Here is a 15,163-nt window from a genome sequence, read left to right on the forward strand (position 1 = left end):
TATAGTTGACCCTAGGCAGCGCTTTCCCTGTCAAGGAACAAACAAGGGCCAGGACGGCGTGCGGCGTTACTCGGAAACGCACGGGTAGTCCGACCCGCGGTCCGTGTTGCAGAGATCTCTGGATGCTGACCGGATTTTTAACGCCGTGTTGTTCTTCACCTCTTTCCCCTGCCCTTTTGCCTTCGGTGGAACTGGAAACCGGGCCGTGCCGACCCTGCGGCCGTGCAGCCGGTTGTGGCAGGGTGGAGAGAGGGGACCCCCCCGTGCCGCTTGCCAACGAGGGCACAGAGCAATGGGAAGAACGACGTTTGGGCTCGGGCTGGTGAGTTTTACGCGCCCCGTGTAGCCGTAGCGGCTGCAAGTCCAGGAGCTGGCGTTTCGGGGCTGCAGAGCTTGGAGAAGGACGGGGTGGGGAGCCCAGCGTTGCAGGTTGTCGTGCTGGCGTGGCAGCGCTTGCTGCTTGCTGGATCAAGAGGCCGGTTGCTGCTGGGGCAGGCAGGAGATGGTTTCCCGGCAGCTGGGACGGCGCTGCCGGGGTGAGCTGGAGCCAGGAGCCCGCAGCAGGGCTTGCAGCCAGCACGGCTTGGTGCTGGGGTGCTGCCACCCCGTGTGCCGGGGGACGGCTGCCTGCCGGGCTCCCAGGGTGCTGCACCAGCCTCCGCTGCGCTCCCAGCCGCCTCCTTTCTCTTTCCTTTTTAATAGGGAACCTCAGAAACCAGTTGTGTGGATCGCAGCTGCCCCGTTGGCCGAATTCATCCTTGCTCGTGGGACCTTGCTGGATGCGGGTGGTGAGGACGGTGCCGCACGGCACCCGGTGCTGCCGGCTGTGCCAGCCCCGATGCCAGCCCTGCGCCTGGCCGGAGGCAGCCCCGCCACGCACGCTCCCCGTGCGCTCCCTTGTTTGCGAGTACCAGCCTGGCTCAAATCGCTTTTCTGGGCTGTGGAACCCCGATGGGGGTATCGGGGTGGTGCTGCCAGCCCGGCGGGCTCGGCGGGGGCTGGTCCTTGGGGGAGCACTGAGGCAGCACCCAGTGGGAGCCTGGCGCAGCCCGCTGGGGCTGGCCCTGGTGTTTGCAGCCGTGCGGAGACCGGGGAAGTCTGCAATCCCACGGAAAGATCGTGCCTGGGTCTGGCAGGAGGAGTTGTTGCACCGCGCTGTGTCAGCCTGCAGCGTGTCCCGCTCCTCCGCAGAGGAGGAGGAGAAGCGGGGGGAGGCTTCGCCTCCCGGCTTGGGGGGGGACACTGCAGATTCTCGGGTCTCTGCTGGAGCTGCTCCGTGGTGGGAAGGAGCCACCGGCTTGGCAACGCCTGGCTTGCTTTCAGGTTGGGTGCCGGCTGTTCTCGCCACCATCCTGCTGCTGCGTGCCGGCACCGCGGCCTCTTCCGCAGGGGATTGCGTTGGACGCACGGCGCTCGGCCGAGCCATAACCCAGCCCGGGCTTAATGCAGTTGGCAGTCGATCCTCAAGCACAAGCTCGCAGGGACGTGGCTGGAAGCAGACTCAAGTGCCTCTTCCGAGACCTCTGTGCCTTGCTTGCACCTGCTGCCCAACCCTTCCCGGCAGGCAGGAAGCCCGGCTGCCCGCGCCACCGTGCCGCCTCTCTGCCCGCAGCTGCCGGGGCGAGGGGCTGGCCCCGTGTCGGCACCCGGTTCTCCTGCTTTTTCTGTTCAGTCCTGCCGGGCACATGTGCTGGTTGAATGTCTCAGCTGCCGCTTTTGGAAGCAGAAATGTTACAAAAGCGATTTGGCTCCTCTTCCTCCACCGACACGGCTTGGCTGGGGGACCGGAGGGGACCCGCTGAACTCGCAACCGCTTTTCAGCCCCGTTCTGCGGCACCAGCTTGCGATGCTCTGCGGCCGAGGAGGTCTGGGAGCGTGTGGAGCACCAAGCCCTCGGTGGGGCGCAGGCAGCAGCAGGCAGCACAGGCTCACGCTGCCGGCACCTAGGCAGCCACGCGGGTCCCTGGCGGGAGAGCACCCGCTGTGCCGGGACACATCCGCACCCGGCTCCCCCCTCGCTGCCGCCAGCTTTGCAGCCGGTTGAGGAATTTTCCGCGGTCCTTGAGCCGGGGACCTCGAGGGTTTCACTCCATCACGTCGCAGCCGCTTCATGAGAGCTGGGGGGGTCCTGCCCTGCCCTGCCTGACCCCCAGCTCCTGCCTTGGCTCCGTGGGCCCATTGCCAGACCAGCAGCATCGGTGAGGACCAGGTTTCGCCGCGGGCAGAGCAGGATGGGCGGTTTGCCGTAGTGGTTGTGCCCTGGCCGGACCCAGAGCTGTTTTTCTCCCCGGCTGGGTTGGGGGGGGACAGCCAGTGCCAGGGCCAGGCAGCTGCTTCTGCTCCAGGGTTTTTTTCTGACAGAAGACAAGAAAGCGGCCACAAGTAACTCTTCTTTTTTAACTCATTTCCAGCCCCGCTCTTGCTTTTGTCAAACAACCGTAAATTAATCTCTGCAAGTACCGAGACACCTTTCATCAGCCGTGTCAAGCAAGAAAAGTCCTGTACTCTGTTCTGCCCTCAGTGCTGGGAAGCTCCCGAGTCCCCCGGGGCACGTTTTCCTCCCGGTGCCGCTCCTCCCGGCCACGCTCGGCCACGTTCGTAGGTGCAGATACCTCCCCGGCCAGGTCCCACCTTCTCTTGGTGCCGGTCGGACTTGCATGGCGGCGCGTGGGCCGAGCAGAGGTGAGGCTGCCCAGTCTGTACCGCACCGACGTCGTCTGTTCGTGCTGTCGTTTGCGTACGCGGCGCTGGGCACCGAGGGACCTGTGCCACCGCGGCACCCCGGTCCTTTCGGCTGTACGACTTCCCATGGAGGGAGGGAAAAACTAAATACAGATGTTATTCCGCAGGTGGTGTTTTCTACCGTTGCACGTACAGAGCTGAGTGCCAGAGCGATGCTGTTGTCCCTCAGAGATCGTGTTCGTAAATAAATTTTAAAAAGAAGGAAAAAAAAAAAAAAGCTTGTTTGTGGACTCGGATGATTTGTTGGCTCTTCCCACGGGCTCACTGGCACTGGGTGCAAGCGGGGCTCTGACCAGTTCCCTTCCCGGGGGGGACACACGGGACACAGACCCCACCGGCCCCCTTTGAGGTTTGGAGGGACCGGGTGCATTTGTGGGTGGTCGTGGCCGGGCCCTGGCACCCCCAGCTGCACCCTGGGCACCAACTGGATCCGGGGGTCCCCCAGGACCAAGAGGGTTCCTCGGCCTGGAGCCCCATGGAGGGGCGAGGACTGAACCGGGCTTGGGGGGGCCAAACTGGGCTGGGAGGGGTGCGAACAGGGTTGAGAGGGGGGCGAGCTGGGCTGGGGGGACTGAACTGGGCGGGGGGGGGCCGAGCCGGGGCTGGGGGGAGGCGAACCGGGCTTGGGGGGGGGGGGCGGCGAGCTGGGCTTCGGGGCTGGACCGGGCTGGGGGGGGCTGAACCGGTGTGGGGGGAACCCGGAGCTTACGGGGCCCTAAGGAAGGCAGAGCCCGGGGAGGGGGGGGGAAGGTCGGAACGGGGCGGTCCCCGCAGGGGCCGGTCCGCGCCGGTGCCGCCCCCACCTGCCCGCGCCGCGCCCGAACCCGATCGCTCCCCGGCGGCGGCTGCGGCGGGTGATGGCGGCGGGGGGGTCTCGTCCGCGGGGCTGCCGGGCGGCGGGGGGGTGGGCGCCGTGCGCGGCGCTGGCGCTGGGGTGGGCGCTGGGGTGGGCGCTGGGCGCGGTGCCCCCCCACCGCTGCCGCCCCGACACCGCGCTCCTGCCGCCGCCGCTGCGCCGCCTGGCGGGGGCCGCGCTGCTCCGCGCCGCCATCCCGCGTCTCCGCGGCGGCTGGAGCCCCTGCCAGCTCTACCGCTACCGCCCCACCGGCACCGGCACCGGCACCGGCACCGGCAGCGCCCGGCCCAACGGCACCGGGCCCTGCACCCGCGGCTGGCACTATGGCCTGCCCGCCGCCGGGCTCCGCTCCAACCTCGTCACCCAGGTCCGGGGGGGTTCGGGGGGGTTCCGGGGGGGGTCCCGGGGCCGGCGGGGCCGGGGGGGGGGGGGGTCTGTGGTTCTGGAGGGGGCTGGGGGGAGCCCTGGGTACAGGAGGGGTCAAGGGGTGTCCGGGGTAGGGGGAGGCTGGGGGGGGTGGGTGCCTGGGGAGGGGGGAAAGGGAACCTGGGGGGGGAGTCCGGGGAGGGGGGGGGCAAGCTGGGGACCCCGGCGAGGGTCCCACGGGAAGGGCCTGGATGTGCAGGGGGAGCACCGGGGGTGGGGATGGGGGGAAAGGGAGTTTGCTCGGGGGGGACCAGGGATCCTGGGGAAGGGAGAGGGGTCCTCGGGGGAGGAGGTGGGAGACCCCCGTGGAGGGGCTTTGGGGTTGGCTGGGGGAGCCCTTGGGGGAAGGGGTCTCCGGGGACGGACGGACAGGGCTGTAAGGGCCATCAGCACTGCTCTGTCACATCTGGCCCCACACTTCTGCTTGTGGGGTGGGGAGTGGCCAGAAGCCCCCCAGGCAACTCGTGGGGCTGGCGACCCCGGCCAGCCCAGCCCCGCGGGCAGTGGGGGGGTGTCTGACGTCTCCCCGCCACGTCCCCCCTCGCCCGCAGTGGGACCTGGTGTGCACCTCGCGCTGGAAGGTGCCCCTGGAGCAGACCACGCACCTGCTGGGCTGGACGCTCGGCAGCGTCGCTGCCGGCTTGGCCTGTGACAGGTAACCGGGGGTCCCCGGGGTGGCCCCGGGCAGGGGGGCACCGTGCTCAGCCCCGCTCACAGCCCGTCCCCTGGCAGGTTCGGCCGCCGGCCCACCTTCGTGGTGTGCCTGGTGCTGGCGGTGCCCCTGGGCCTCGGCGTGGCGCTGGCCGTGAACTTCGTCATGGTCCTGGTCACACGGCTGCTCTTCGGGGTGGCGCTGGCAGGCGCCTTCCTCTCCCTCTACGTGGCACGTGAGTGTGCCGGCGGGGGGCCGCGGTGGCGTGGGGACCGAGGGTGCTCTGGGGTGCAAGATGGCCCACGGCCATGGCACCCACGGTGCACCCTTCCCCCGCCCCCCGCCAGGCCTGGAGCTGTGCGACCCCCCGCACCGGCTGGGGGTGACGATGGTGGCCGGCTTCTTCTGGATCGCCGGGGAGCTGCTGCTGCCGGGGCTGGCCGTGCTGTGCCGGGACTGGCGCGTGCTGCAGGGCGCCGTCACCATGATCCTGGCTCTGCTGGCTGCCTGCTGGTGGTAAGGACCCCCCCCCCGGGCCGGGGGGGCTGCGGGCACAGGGAGGGGGCTGCCCCCCCGCAGCGGGGCTGAGCCGTGCCCTGGGGCTGGCACCCAGCTGTGTTGGGGGAACGCCAGGGCAGCACCCCAGCCCGGCACACCCTGCCCGCGGCCACGGTGGGGATCAAAGGCTGCCCGGGGCTCTGCGGGTGGAGCGTGGGGACCCCCCCGCCCCGGGTAAATGTTTGCTCAGGTTTGAAGTTGAGGGTTTCTGGGCAGTGTCGCTTTGAAGCCGGGAAGGGGGGGTCAGCGCTGGAGGGGGGCCAGGTCCCTGGGGAGCCCCGTGACGCCAATGCTCCTGTCCCAGGTGCCCGGCGCTGCTGCTGGAGTCGCCGCGCTGGCTGCTGGCCACACGGCAGCTGGAGAGGGCCAGGAAGACCCTGCAGGCGCTGGCCGAAAGCAGCGGCCCCGGCTCCGATGACAGCTCCTGCCACCAGGAAAACCTCCTCGCGGGTGCGTGACCGGGGGCTGCCAAGGGTGATGCGGCCGCCGGGCCCCGTCCCCAAACCTGCGGTGCCGGGGGTGGTGGGACGGTGCCGGCTCTAACCCGGGTCCCCCTGTCCCGGCAGAGCTGGAGTCCCTGTCCGAGGGGTCCCCGCAGCCCCGGTACCACGCCGTCTGCGAGATCTTCAGCACCAGGGTCATCTGGAAGAACGGCGTCATCCTCGGCTTCGCGGCGTGAGCAGGCGGGGGTGCGTGGTGGTGGTGGGGGTCCCGCTCGCAGCCCCCTGACCCCGCTCTCCCGCAGGTTCATCGGCTCCGGCATCCGCCACTGCTTCACCCGCAACCTGGCCCCCCACCTGCCCGGCTTCTTCTCCTCCTACTTCGTGCTGGTGGGCACCGAGGCGGCCGCCTGCCTCTTCGTCTGCCTGACAGCCGAGCGCTTCGGGCGCCGCGCCGTCCTCCTGCTCTGCACCGTCCTCACCGGCATCTCCTCCCTCCTGCTGCTGGCCCTCACCCAGTGTAAGGATGATCCGTGGTGGGATGTGACCCCCCAGCTGGGGGGCTGGAGGTGGGAACAGGATGCCTGGGGGAGCGTGTGCAGGATTTGACCCCTGACGGTGCTTCCCCCCCCGCCCCCGGCTCAGACCTGCTGGACCTCATTGTCCTGACCCTGTCTGTGGTGGGCATCACCGCCTCCCACGCCGTCACCATGCTCAGCATCTTCTTCGCCAGCGAGGTCCTCCCCACCGTGGTCAGGTAAGGGGGGAGCCGCCACCCTGGGGTGAGGGGGCACCCGCGCAGGGTCCCCCGGACCCCCTCTGAGTGCATTTCCCCCGCAGGGGCGCTGGGCTGGGCCTCGTCGTGGGGGCCAGCTTCGTGGGCAAGGCGGCCGCCCCCATCACCGCCATCCCCAACAGCCGGGGCTTCTTCCTGCACCACGTGGTGTTCGCCTCCTTCGCCATCCTCGCCGTCCTCAGCATCATGCTGCTGCCGGAGAGCCAGGGCCGCAGCCTGCCCCAGTCCCTGCAGGACGGCGAGAGCCAGCGCCGGCCCCCCCTCTTCCGCCGGCCCCCCCGCGAGGACCACCTGCCCCTGCTCGCCCCCCAGGGCATCCCCCACGACTACTCCCGCCTCGCCGCCTCCACCAAGAGGATGCTGGGCTCCCCGGCCGCCCCCCGCGAGACGTAGCTGTGCCCCCCCGGCCAGCGTCTCCCTGCTGCTGAGGGGGGGGGCTGAGCACAGTGCCAGGACCCCCACGGAGCACCAGGACCCCCATCCGTGGGTGCTTGCTGGGACGGCGGGGTGCACCCGGGACATGTGTGATAGCTGGGCGGGGGGGGGGGTCAGCGCACCCACCCCACGGCAGGGCCGGATCCTGCCCCAGGAGGAGCTGTGCTGGGAGTCCTGGGGCGGGGGTGATGCCCCCCGGGGTGTTTGCGGGCTGCCAATAAAAGTGCCTTGTTTCTACGGGCGGCTGGCGTGGTGGGGGGTCCCGCACGGCACCCTTGCCACCGGCCCCCTTCTCTGGGATCTTTATTATGGGGGGGAACCGGGGGTCTCCTCGCCCCCCCTGGCTCTGCAGGGTCTTTCCCGGGGTGTCCCCCCACCCCAGGGCCGCCCGTGTGCTCAGCCTCTGCCTTCCCGGGGTCTGCTGGGCGGGGGGTCCGCAGGGGTGCAAACCCTTGCGCCGAGGTCTCTCTTGGTGCACGCGCGTGTGCAAAGCCCCTGCAGCCGGGCATCCTGTGCACGTCCATATGCAAAGCCGCTGCATCTGGGCATCTCGTGCACACGCGTGTGCAAGCCCCCCGCTGGCCCCCCCATCCCCGCTACTGCCCGTAGAGGTCGGCCAGGCGCCGGAAGCGCGGCCCCCACTCGCTCAGGTAGTCGTAGTCCTGGTCCTCGTCCGTCAGGCTGGAGACGATGGAGCTGAGGGGGCTGGCGACGGAGCCCGAGCCCTCGTAGTCGTAGATGAGGGCCGTGTCGTAGGGGGGCACGCTGGGGTCGCTGTCAGCCGCCTCCAGCCCCTGCGGGGACAGGGGAGGGACCGTCAGCCCCACTGGGGATGGGGGGGCCGGGTGCAACAGGGGCGCTGGGCCCCGTCCCCACCTCGTTGATGAAGTCCTCGATGTCGGAGGGGCTGCTGGGCAGCTTGCGGGGGGCCGGGGGGGTGGCGGAGCTGAGCGGGGCGTCCCTGCGCACCGGTGGCTTGGCCCGGGGTGGGAAGAGCTCGGGGTGCCGCAGCTGGTTGATGTCGTAGGCGTCCTGCGAGGACGGGAGGGGGTCAGGGGTGCGAGGCTGGGACGGACCCCCCCACACACACACCTAGACCCCCTGTCCGGGTCCTGCTCACCTGGTCCTCCTCGCCCCCGCCCTGCTCGTCGTAGTTGAGGATGTTGTCGCGCATGTCGTCCCGCGAGCGCTGCAGCAGCCCCTTGCGCAAAGCCCGCCGCCGCCCCCGAGCCCGCGCCGCCCCCAGCCCCGCCAGCACTGTGGGCAGAGGGCGGGTGGGCACGGGGCGGGACGTGGGGTGGGGTACGGGGGCGTGCGGCAGGCGGGGATGGGTGGCGGGGCACGGAAGGGGTGCTGGTTGGGTTGGGATGCGGTTGGTGGGACAGTGGGATGGGGACGCAGGTAGGGATTTGGGGTGGGGGGGTGGGATGGGGATGAGGGAGGTGGTTAGAGGGGTCTTGGTAGGGGCCGGAAGGGGTTGCTGGGGTGTTGGGGGTCACGGGCAGGGACTGGACGGGGTGTCCTGGACCAGGATGGGGTGATGGGTGGGGGACAAGGAGATGGAGCGTGCTGGTTTGGGATGGGTGGCCAGGACAGGGCTGGAGGGGGCCGGGAGGGGTGGGGGTGAGGACGGTCAGGGGTCTCACCGAGGAGGAGGAGGATGCTGCCGAGGATGATCATGAGGGCCCCGAGGGTGATGCCGGCCCCGGCGGCAGTGGCAGCCAGGACACCGTCCTCGCAGGTGCCATCCCGGCCGCAGTGGCACACCGAGACGTTGAGCAGCTGCTGCCGCTCCCGAGGGGGGGACCCCGAGTCCCGGAGCAGCAGCGGGAGCGAGTAGGGCCCCTCGGGCAGCTCCAGCAGCATGGCCAGCACTGCGTGGGTCACTGTGGGAGGGGCGTGGGCAGGGGGTGAGCGGGGTGCCCCCCCCCCCCCATGCAGCAGCCCCCCCCCCGCCTGCCCTCACCATTGAAGCGAGTGATGCTCCAGTTGCGGGTGAGCTGGGGGTGCTGGGGGCTGAGCTGGAAGTGGAAGGGGGCACCGTGGGGGGGCCGGTCGTCATCTGTGGCCCCCAGGAGCAGAGTCCCCCCGCGGCCCGGCCGCCTGCAGACCACCCCGGCCAGAGGCTGCAGCTGGGGTGCGTGGTCGTTCACCTCCAGGATCTCGATGGAGAGGGTGCCGGTGGCGGAGAGCGGGGGCTCGGCTGGAGGCACAGAGCAGAGGGGTCACGGGGGGGTGAGGAAGGGGTGGCAGGTGGGGGGGACACGGCGGGGGGGGCCACTCACCGTCATCACGGGCCAGGACCAGGGCGATGTACCAGCCGCCCTGCAGGAAGGCGGAGGGGTGCAGCAGCTCCCGCTTGGTGCGGATGGTGCCGGCGTGGGGGTCCAGCTGCAGCCAGTCCGCCGGGTCGTAGAGCAGCGCGTAGCTGTGGGTACAGGGGGGTTGCATGCCAGCACCCCCCCCTCCCCCCGAAACACCCGCCACGGGCTGCAAACACGGGAGCCCGAACCTGGCGGGTGCCAGGAGGTGATAGAAGGGGACCGGGTGCCGACACCCGTGGCCTGGGACTCACGTGAGGGTCTGGAGCTGGCGGGTGTCAGGGTCGCTGGCGGTGTAGGTGGTGACGGGGGTGCCTGGGGGGGCCCCCTCCAGCACGCTGACCCGCCGTGGGTTGTCACGGAAGACGGGCGGCTCGTTCACGTCCCGCACCCGCACCCGCACGGTGGCCAGCGCCCGGGGGCTAGCGGGGGCCGTGGGCTCCAGCGGCCGCTCGTTCTGCACCGACACCGTCAGCTCGAAGCGGTCCCGCACCTCGTGGTCCAGCGGCTGCCGAGATGGGTCACGGGTCAGCTGAGCCATGGGACCCCCCCCCCGTGGTCCCCCAGCTGCCCCGCGCCCACCTTGGCCACGGAGAGCACGCCGTCGTTGGTGTAGGGGTCGGTGCGGATGGCGAAGGCGCCCTCGGGGTCGCCCTCCAGGATGGTGAATTTGGCCAGCCAGTTGGGCGAGCCGGCCAGGTCCTTGTCGTGCACGAAGACCTTGCCCACGTCCACGCCGGCCGCCTGCTCCTCCACCTCCATGGAGAACTGGGGGAGAGCGGCGTGGGGCTGGTATCTGCCCCTTGGGGTGCTGCTGCCCCCGGGGGGGCCCAGTCCCCACCCTGCTCACCCCTGCACGTCCCCCCAGCCCAGCCCAGCCGCTACCTCCTCCTTGGTGAACTCGGGAGGGTTGTCGTTGATGTCCTCCAGGTAGATGACAGCCGTGGCAGTGGTGGTGAGCCCGTCCCCGGACATGTCGGCTGCCTGCACCGTCAGGTTGTACACCCCCACGGTCTGCGGGAAGGAGGGGGGAAGGTGCTGAGCTCCTCCAGTGCCCCCGGGAGCCCAGAGGTGCCCCAGCTGCTGGCCACCCCCCCGTCCCCACAACTGGGTCTGCTCATGGCTGGAGCTGTGGTTTCACCGGCTGGGGGTCTCTGGCTGCCCCCAGTCCCGGTGCCGCCTCGGTGCTGCCCGTGCCCCCCCCATGCCTCCTACCTCGCGGTCGAGGCCGGGCCGCGCGGTGCAGATCTCGCCGGTGGTGGCATTGATGCTGAACATGCCGGCGGTACCCTGCTCCAGGATGGAGTACCGCAGCGCCGCGTTGTCCGTGTCGGGGTCATCGGCATCAGTCGCGTCCACCGTCATCACGCAGGTCCCTGCATCCGCAGGAGTGTGCCGCTGGGTGCCGGTGTGGGGGCTGGCTCGATCTCCCCCAGTCCCGGCCCCCCGGCCGGACCCACCTGGCTCAGCCCCCTCCACCACGTGCCCTGTAAAGACGTCCTGCTTGAAGAGCGGACGGTTGTCGTTCTGGTCCACCACGATGATCTCCAGGTCGGTGGGGTCCTCCAGTGTCACGCCGCCCAGGTCCAGCGCGAAGGCTTTCAGCTGCGGGCACGGATCGAGTGGGTCGGGGCCCAAATGGGGGGGCTGGGGAGGGGGCTGCGAGCAGCCAGGCAGCATCCTTACCCGGAAGCGGTCATTCTCCTCCCGGTCCAGCATGGCGTTGAGGAAGACCTTCCCGGTGAACTTGTCGATGGAGAAGATGCCCAGGGGCTCCTCGTCCACCCCCGGCCCCTTGATGCTGTAGATCACCCCCCCGGGCTGCTGCTTGTCCGACTTGATCTGCCCCAGGGAAAGCAGGGCTGGCGGTCCCAGGGCTGGGGGGTCTGTCCCTGTCCCGGGGTCCCATTCTGCCCCAAATCTCCCCTCATGCCATGGCCTCCTCCTGGGGTGCGCCCATGCCCCCCCACCCCGCTACCTGGATGAGAGGGTGGGGGGATCCCTGCCTACCTGCACCAGGAGGTGGGGGATGCGTTTGTGGTTCTCCGAGACGCTGATGGGGGGGATCACCCAGGCCCTCTTCACCCGCCGTGGACCCTCGTGCTGCCGCCAGGCCTGGGGGCTGCCCGGGGCTGCAGCACCCGGCTGGGCTGGACTGGCACCCTGGGGGGAAACACGGTGCTGCCGGTGACCCCGAAACCTCTGGAGTGGGGTGCAATGCTGGAGCAGTGGGCATTGCACCCCAGCTGGGTGCATGGTACCGGGGTGCACAGTCCCAGGATGCATGGTGCTGGGGTGCACGGTGCCGGGGTGCACGGTGCCGGCACCCCTTGATGGGATTGGGCCTGGGGGAGCAGAGAGGCCACCCAGCTCTCCCAGGAGCTTCGTGTCGGTGGTCCCCCGACAGCCTGGTGTGATGGTGCCGGGCGTCCCGCTGGGCTCACCGGGAAGGGGTACCCAAAAACAACCCCGGTGGTATCCTGGGCCCGCCGTGGGGGGCACGAAGGGTTACCCCGGGCTGGTAGTGCCTGGCGTGGCCCCAGCCCACATCACCGTCACTGCACGGACGTGGCAGCGAGGGTGGAAGGGTCAGGGATCAGTTTAGGCTGCACGGGTGGCCTGGCCGGGGCACAGAGCTGGGGTGCTGGGGGGGGGACCGGGAGCTGGGGGGGGGCTGGCATGGAGCTGAGGGCTGTGAGGGGGGCACTAGGAATGGAGACTGGGGGAGCAGGAGTTATGGGGGGCTGCAGTGGGGGTCTGGAGCTGGGGGGGGGCTAGGGTGGGTTTAGGGGCCATGAGCAACTGGGCTGAGAGGTCAGGGAATTGGGGGGTGGCAGGGGGGTCTGGAGCTGTGGGGAGCAGATGTGGGGGCTGGGAGATGGGGGTGGGAAGGGGGCAGGGAGCTGCGAGGGGGGCTGCAGCTCCCCCCCCCCCCGCTCTATGCCACGTTCCTTGGGGCTCACCCTTGTCCTGGGCCCTAGGGACACGCGCTGCCCCCTCCCCGGGGAGGGAGCACATCTGGGCAGCGTCAGGCCTTGCACCCGCGTCTGCACCCATCCACGTCTGCACCCATCCACGTCTGCACCCATCCACGTCTGCACCCATCCATGTCTGCACTGCACTGCTGGGTGCCGGGTGCCCCAGGTCCCTGCGCGTGCACCGTGCCCGGGGTGGGGGAGCGGGGCAGCGGGGATGGCTGTGGTGGGGGTCCCTGGGGATGGTGTGGGGCTGCGCTGGGGAGGGGGCTGCGTGCCGATCCCATGGACGGGCAGGACAAGGGGCTTTGTCCCGAGGCTGTGACGGGAGCCGCCTGTGGCCTCCCGCTGTCCCTCTGCCCTCCCCAGGGGAGACCCCCCCCTTTGCGGGGAGGCTGCTGGGGCTCCGGGCGGATGGGGAGGGTGATGGGGGGGCGATGGGGGCCCTGCTGCCCTGCAGGTCCCCTTCCCTTCCCCTGCCCTGAGCGGCTGGCCGCGGAGCCCAGGCCAGAACCCCAACAGCCCCATGTAGCTCAGGCCTGAGACCACAGAGAGGGGCTCTGGGGGGACATGCGTGGACGGTGGGGTGCAGAGGGGTCTGGGGCTGCAGCTGGGGTGGGAAAGGGGCGAGCAGGGTGTTTCTGAGTGCCTAACCCTCCCCCAGATCCCAGCTCCCAGTTCACAAACGCAGGCAGTGTGCCGGAGCCGCGGGCTCCCCCCCCTGCCGCCACCATCTGTGGGGTGGGAAATGCCCCAAGAGGGGCGCCAAGCCCCCGTCACCCCCATCCCCATCCTCACCACCCCCAGCGATGTGCCTCCGCAGGGTCTGGGGTCCCGCCGCCCCCCGGCACCCCAGCCGGGCTCCCCATCCCAGCCGGCCCTCCCGGGGCATGGAGCGGGGCGGGGGGATCCCCATCCCCATCCCGACCCCTTCCCCATCTCCCCGCGCCCCTTACCCCAGCGCACAGGGGGGCGAGCAGGCAGGCGAGGAGGAGCGAGGGGCCCATGGCGGAGCGGGGCGCAGTCCGGCCGCCAGCCCGAGCCGCTCGCCGGCCCCGAGCTAAAATAACCGCGGGGCTGGCTGAGTGACAGGACATGTGCTGCGGGCCGGGCCCCCCCCCGCCCGGGCAGCTGTCCCCGCCGCCCCCCCGGCCCGCAGCCTGCACCCCCTGCCCGGCGGGGGCCCGGCGGGGCGGACGGCGGGGGGGGGGGGGGGGGGCGGGCCGGGCCCGGGGGGCTCGGGGGGATGCGGGGGGCTGGGGGGGGGTCCCCGCTGGCCGGGGCGGGGGGCCGGGGGTGCGCGGCCCCCGGGGCAGGGCGGGCGGGAACGCGGCAGCTGTCGCCGGGCGCGACTCGGGGATGCCGCGACGGGGCGGGGAGGGAGAGACCCGGCCCCGCTGCCCCCGCCACGGCTGATCCGGTACCGGCACCGGTTCTGCCCGGCCCGCTCCGCCGCGGCCCCCGTCGAGGCGAGCCCGCCCCGGCCCCCCCCCCCCCCCCCAACACCGACCCCCGCCCCGCCCGGTGCCGGTGCCGGTGCCGCTTGCGTTGGCGGCGGGGCCGCGGCCAGTGCAGGCTCGGGAGACGGACGGCAGCGTCCCGCGGTGTCCCGGCCCCGGCGGGTTCCCACGGGGCGGAGCGGCCCCGGGCTGCTCCCGGAGCCCCGGCCAGGGCCCCGGCCCCGCCGCCCCCTGACCCCCCGGCGCCGCTCCCGCTGCTGCTCCCCGCCCCCCCCGGCGCCGCTGCCGACGCCGCCTCCCGACCCCCCGGGGCCGGTCCCGGTGCTACCCCCGACCCCCGCTGTAGGTGCCGGTGCTACCCCCGACCCCCCGGGGCCGGTCCCGGTGCTACCCCCGACCCCCGCTTTCGGTCCCGACGGCGCCGCGAGGCCGCGGCACCAGGTGGCAGCATCGTCCCGGCCACCGGCCCCGACACCGGCGGGCCCCGCCGCCCGGGGTGCCGCAGCGGGGAGCACCCTCCGCCCGGGGGTCCCGGCTGCAGCGGGGCTGGAAAGCCGCCACCCCCCCGGGCAGAGCGGGGAACGGGGGAGGGAGCGGGCGGGGGGGGGGTGTGTGTGTCTCCTCGCCCTCCCGGGGAACCGAGCCCCGGCCCTGGCACGGGAAGATGCGGCGGTTCAGTGACACTGGTGGCCTTGGCCTCGTCCCGCTCGGGTGCTGCGGGGGTCCCTGCGCGGCAGCATGGCTCCCCTTCTCGGGAATAAGGGCCCTCGGCCGCGGGGCAGCGCTTGGAGCGTGGTGCGAGGCGTGGGGCACGGACACAGGGTAGGGCACAAGGCGTGGGAAAAGGGACGTGGGACGCAGGACATGGGATGCGGGATGTCTTCCGTCCATCCCCAGAAGCTGAGCGGTGGTGGCAGGGCTGTCGGTGTCCCCAGGGACAGCGGGAGGGGGACACGGAGTCACGCACCATGAGTGGGTGAATGTCGGGCATTGGTCACCCACGGCTCCGTTGGGCCCCGGCGCGGGCGGCAGTGCTCACTTGCCCGTCTGTCTGTCCGATCCCATCCATCCGCCCCGCTCGCCCTGCCACCCTGCATCAGTGTCACGGCGAGGAGCTGCCCCGACGGCGCTGGCTGGGGGTCCGGCGGCTGCCCCTGACCCTAACGCGCCATGGCAGCGGGGCGGCCGAGCAGATGTTCCCTGCCACCGGCACCGTGGCGCGGGGGGCAGGGGGGTGGCAGACGTGACGGGCTCTGACAAGGCGCCAGTCCCAGGTCGTGGTGCCAGTGCTGCCAGCCGCGGGAGCTGCCTGGTGCCCGTGGCACGGCTCTGGCTGCGGCGTGGCAGCAGGACCCCCGCCCGCCCCCCCCAACCTCTGGTCCTGCACCCCCACCCCTTGCCCCTCTCCCCCTGCAAACCGGGGCTCCCACTGGGGTGCAGGGACTTGGGGTCCCACAGACGCTGGGCCCAAACAGCACCAGCCCTTGCCGTGCCGGGTTGGA

At 71.4% G+C, this 15,163-nt stretch overlaps 3 protein-coding genes across 4 annotated transcripts; 2 read left to right on the forward strand and 1 right to left on the reverse strand.

The window, feature by feature from the left end:
- Positions 1-23: 23 nt before the first annotated feature.
- Positions 24-1,836, forward strand: LOC142603697 (uncharacterized). Its single transcript, XM_075765623.1, has 3 exons — positions 24-84; positions 229-322; positions 703-1,836. Exon 3 carries the CDS (start codon positions 780-782, stop codon positions 1,800-1,802), a length of 1,023 nt encoding a protein of 340 aa, XP_075621738.1. The 5' UTR covers positions 24-84; positions 229-322; positions 703-779; the 3' UTR covers positions 1,803-1,836.
- Positions 1,837-3,584: 1,748 nt separating this feature from the next.
- On the forward strand, positions 3,585-7,142 carry SLC22A31 (solute carrier family 22 member 31). Its single transcript, XM_075765615.1, has 9 exons — positions 3,585-3,965; positions 4,576-4,679; positions 4,757-4,911; positions 5,024-5,192; positions 5,539-5,684; positions 5,801-5,909; positions 5,980-6,194; positions 6,320-6,431; positions 6,515-7,142. Exons 1-9 carry the CDS (start codon positions 3,600-3,602, stop codon positions 6,861-6,863), a joined length of 1,725 nt encoding a protein of 574 aa, XP_075621730.1. The 5' UTR covers positions 3,585-3,599; the 3' UTR covers positions 6,864-7,142.
- On the reverse strand, positions 7,137-13,290 carry CDH15 (cadherin 15). Of its 2 annotated transcripts, XM_075765599.1 has the most exons (14): positions 13,158-13,290; positions 11,237-11,389; positions 10,913-11,068; positions 10,687-10,831; positions 10,442-10,602; positions 10,112-10,240; positions 9,809-9,994; positions 9,481-9,734; positions 9,191-9,333; positions 8,872-9,108; positions 8,552-8,791; positions 8,026-8,162; positions 7,782-7,937; positions 7,137-7,699 (listed from the first exon to the last, which is right to left on the reverse strand). In XM_075765599.1, exons 1-14 carry the CDS (start codon positions 13,206-13,208, stop codon positions 7,502-7,504), a joined length of 2,346 nt encoding a protein of 781 aa, XP_075621714.1. In that variant the 5' UTR covers positions 13,209-13,290; the 3' UTR covers positions 7,137-7,501. The 2 variants fall into 2 exon arrangements, with proteins under 2 accessions (XP_075621714.1, XP_075621715.1); XM_075765600.1 differs by lacking the exon at positions 8,552-8,791.
- Positions 13,291-15,163: the final 1,873 nt, after the last annotated feature.

The sequence above is a fragment of the Balearica regulorum genome, chromosome 13 (genome assembly GCF_011004875.1).
Source record: "Balearica regulorum gibbericeps isolate bBalReg1 chromosome 13, bBalReg1.pri, whole genome shotgun sequence".
Lineage (NCBI taxonomy): Eukaryota > Metazoa > Chordata > Aves > Gruiformes > Gruidae > Balearica > Balearica regulorum.

Excerpts from the sequence above, each read along its gene's own strand:
- LOC142603697 (XM_075765623.1), top strand. The coding sequence starts at position 780 with ATGCGGGTGGTGAGGACGGTGCCGCACGGCACCCGGTGCTGCCGGCTG.
- SLC22A31 (XM_075765615.1), top strand. The coding sequence starts at position 3,600 with ATGGCGGCGGGGGGGTCTCGTCCGCGGGGCTGCCGGGCGGCGGGGGGG. Across the intron at positions 3,966-4,575 it reads GCTCCAACCTCGTCACCCAG|TGGGACCTGGTGTGCACCTC; the intron begins GTCCGGGGGGGT and ends CCTCGCCCGCAG. Across the intron at positions 6,432-6,514 it reads GTCCTCCCCACCGTGGTCAG|GGGCGCTGGGCTGGGCCTCG; the intron begins GTAAGGGGGGAG and ends TTTCCCCCGCAG.
- CDH15 (XM_075765599.1), bottom strand. The coding sequence starts at position 13,208 with ATGGGCCCCTCGCTCCTCCTCGCCTGCCTGCTCGCCCCCCTGTGCGCT. Across the intron at positions 9,334-9,480 it reads CGCCAGCTCCAGACCCTCAC|CTACGCGCTGCTCTACGACC; the intron begins GTGAGTCCCAGG and ends CTGTACCCACAG. Across the intron at positions 7,938-8,025 it reads GCGGGGGCGAGGAGGACCAG|GACGCCTACGACATCAACCA; the intron begins GTGAGCAGGACC and ends CCGTCCTCGCAG.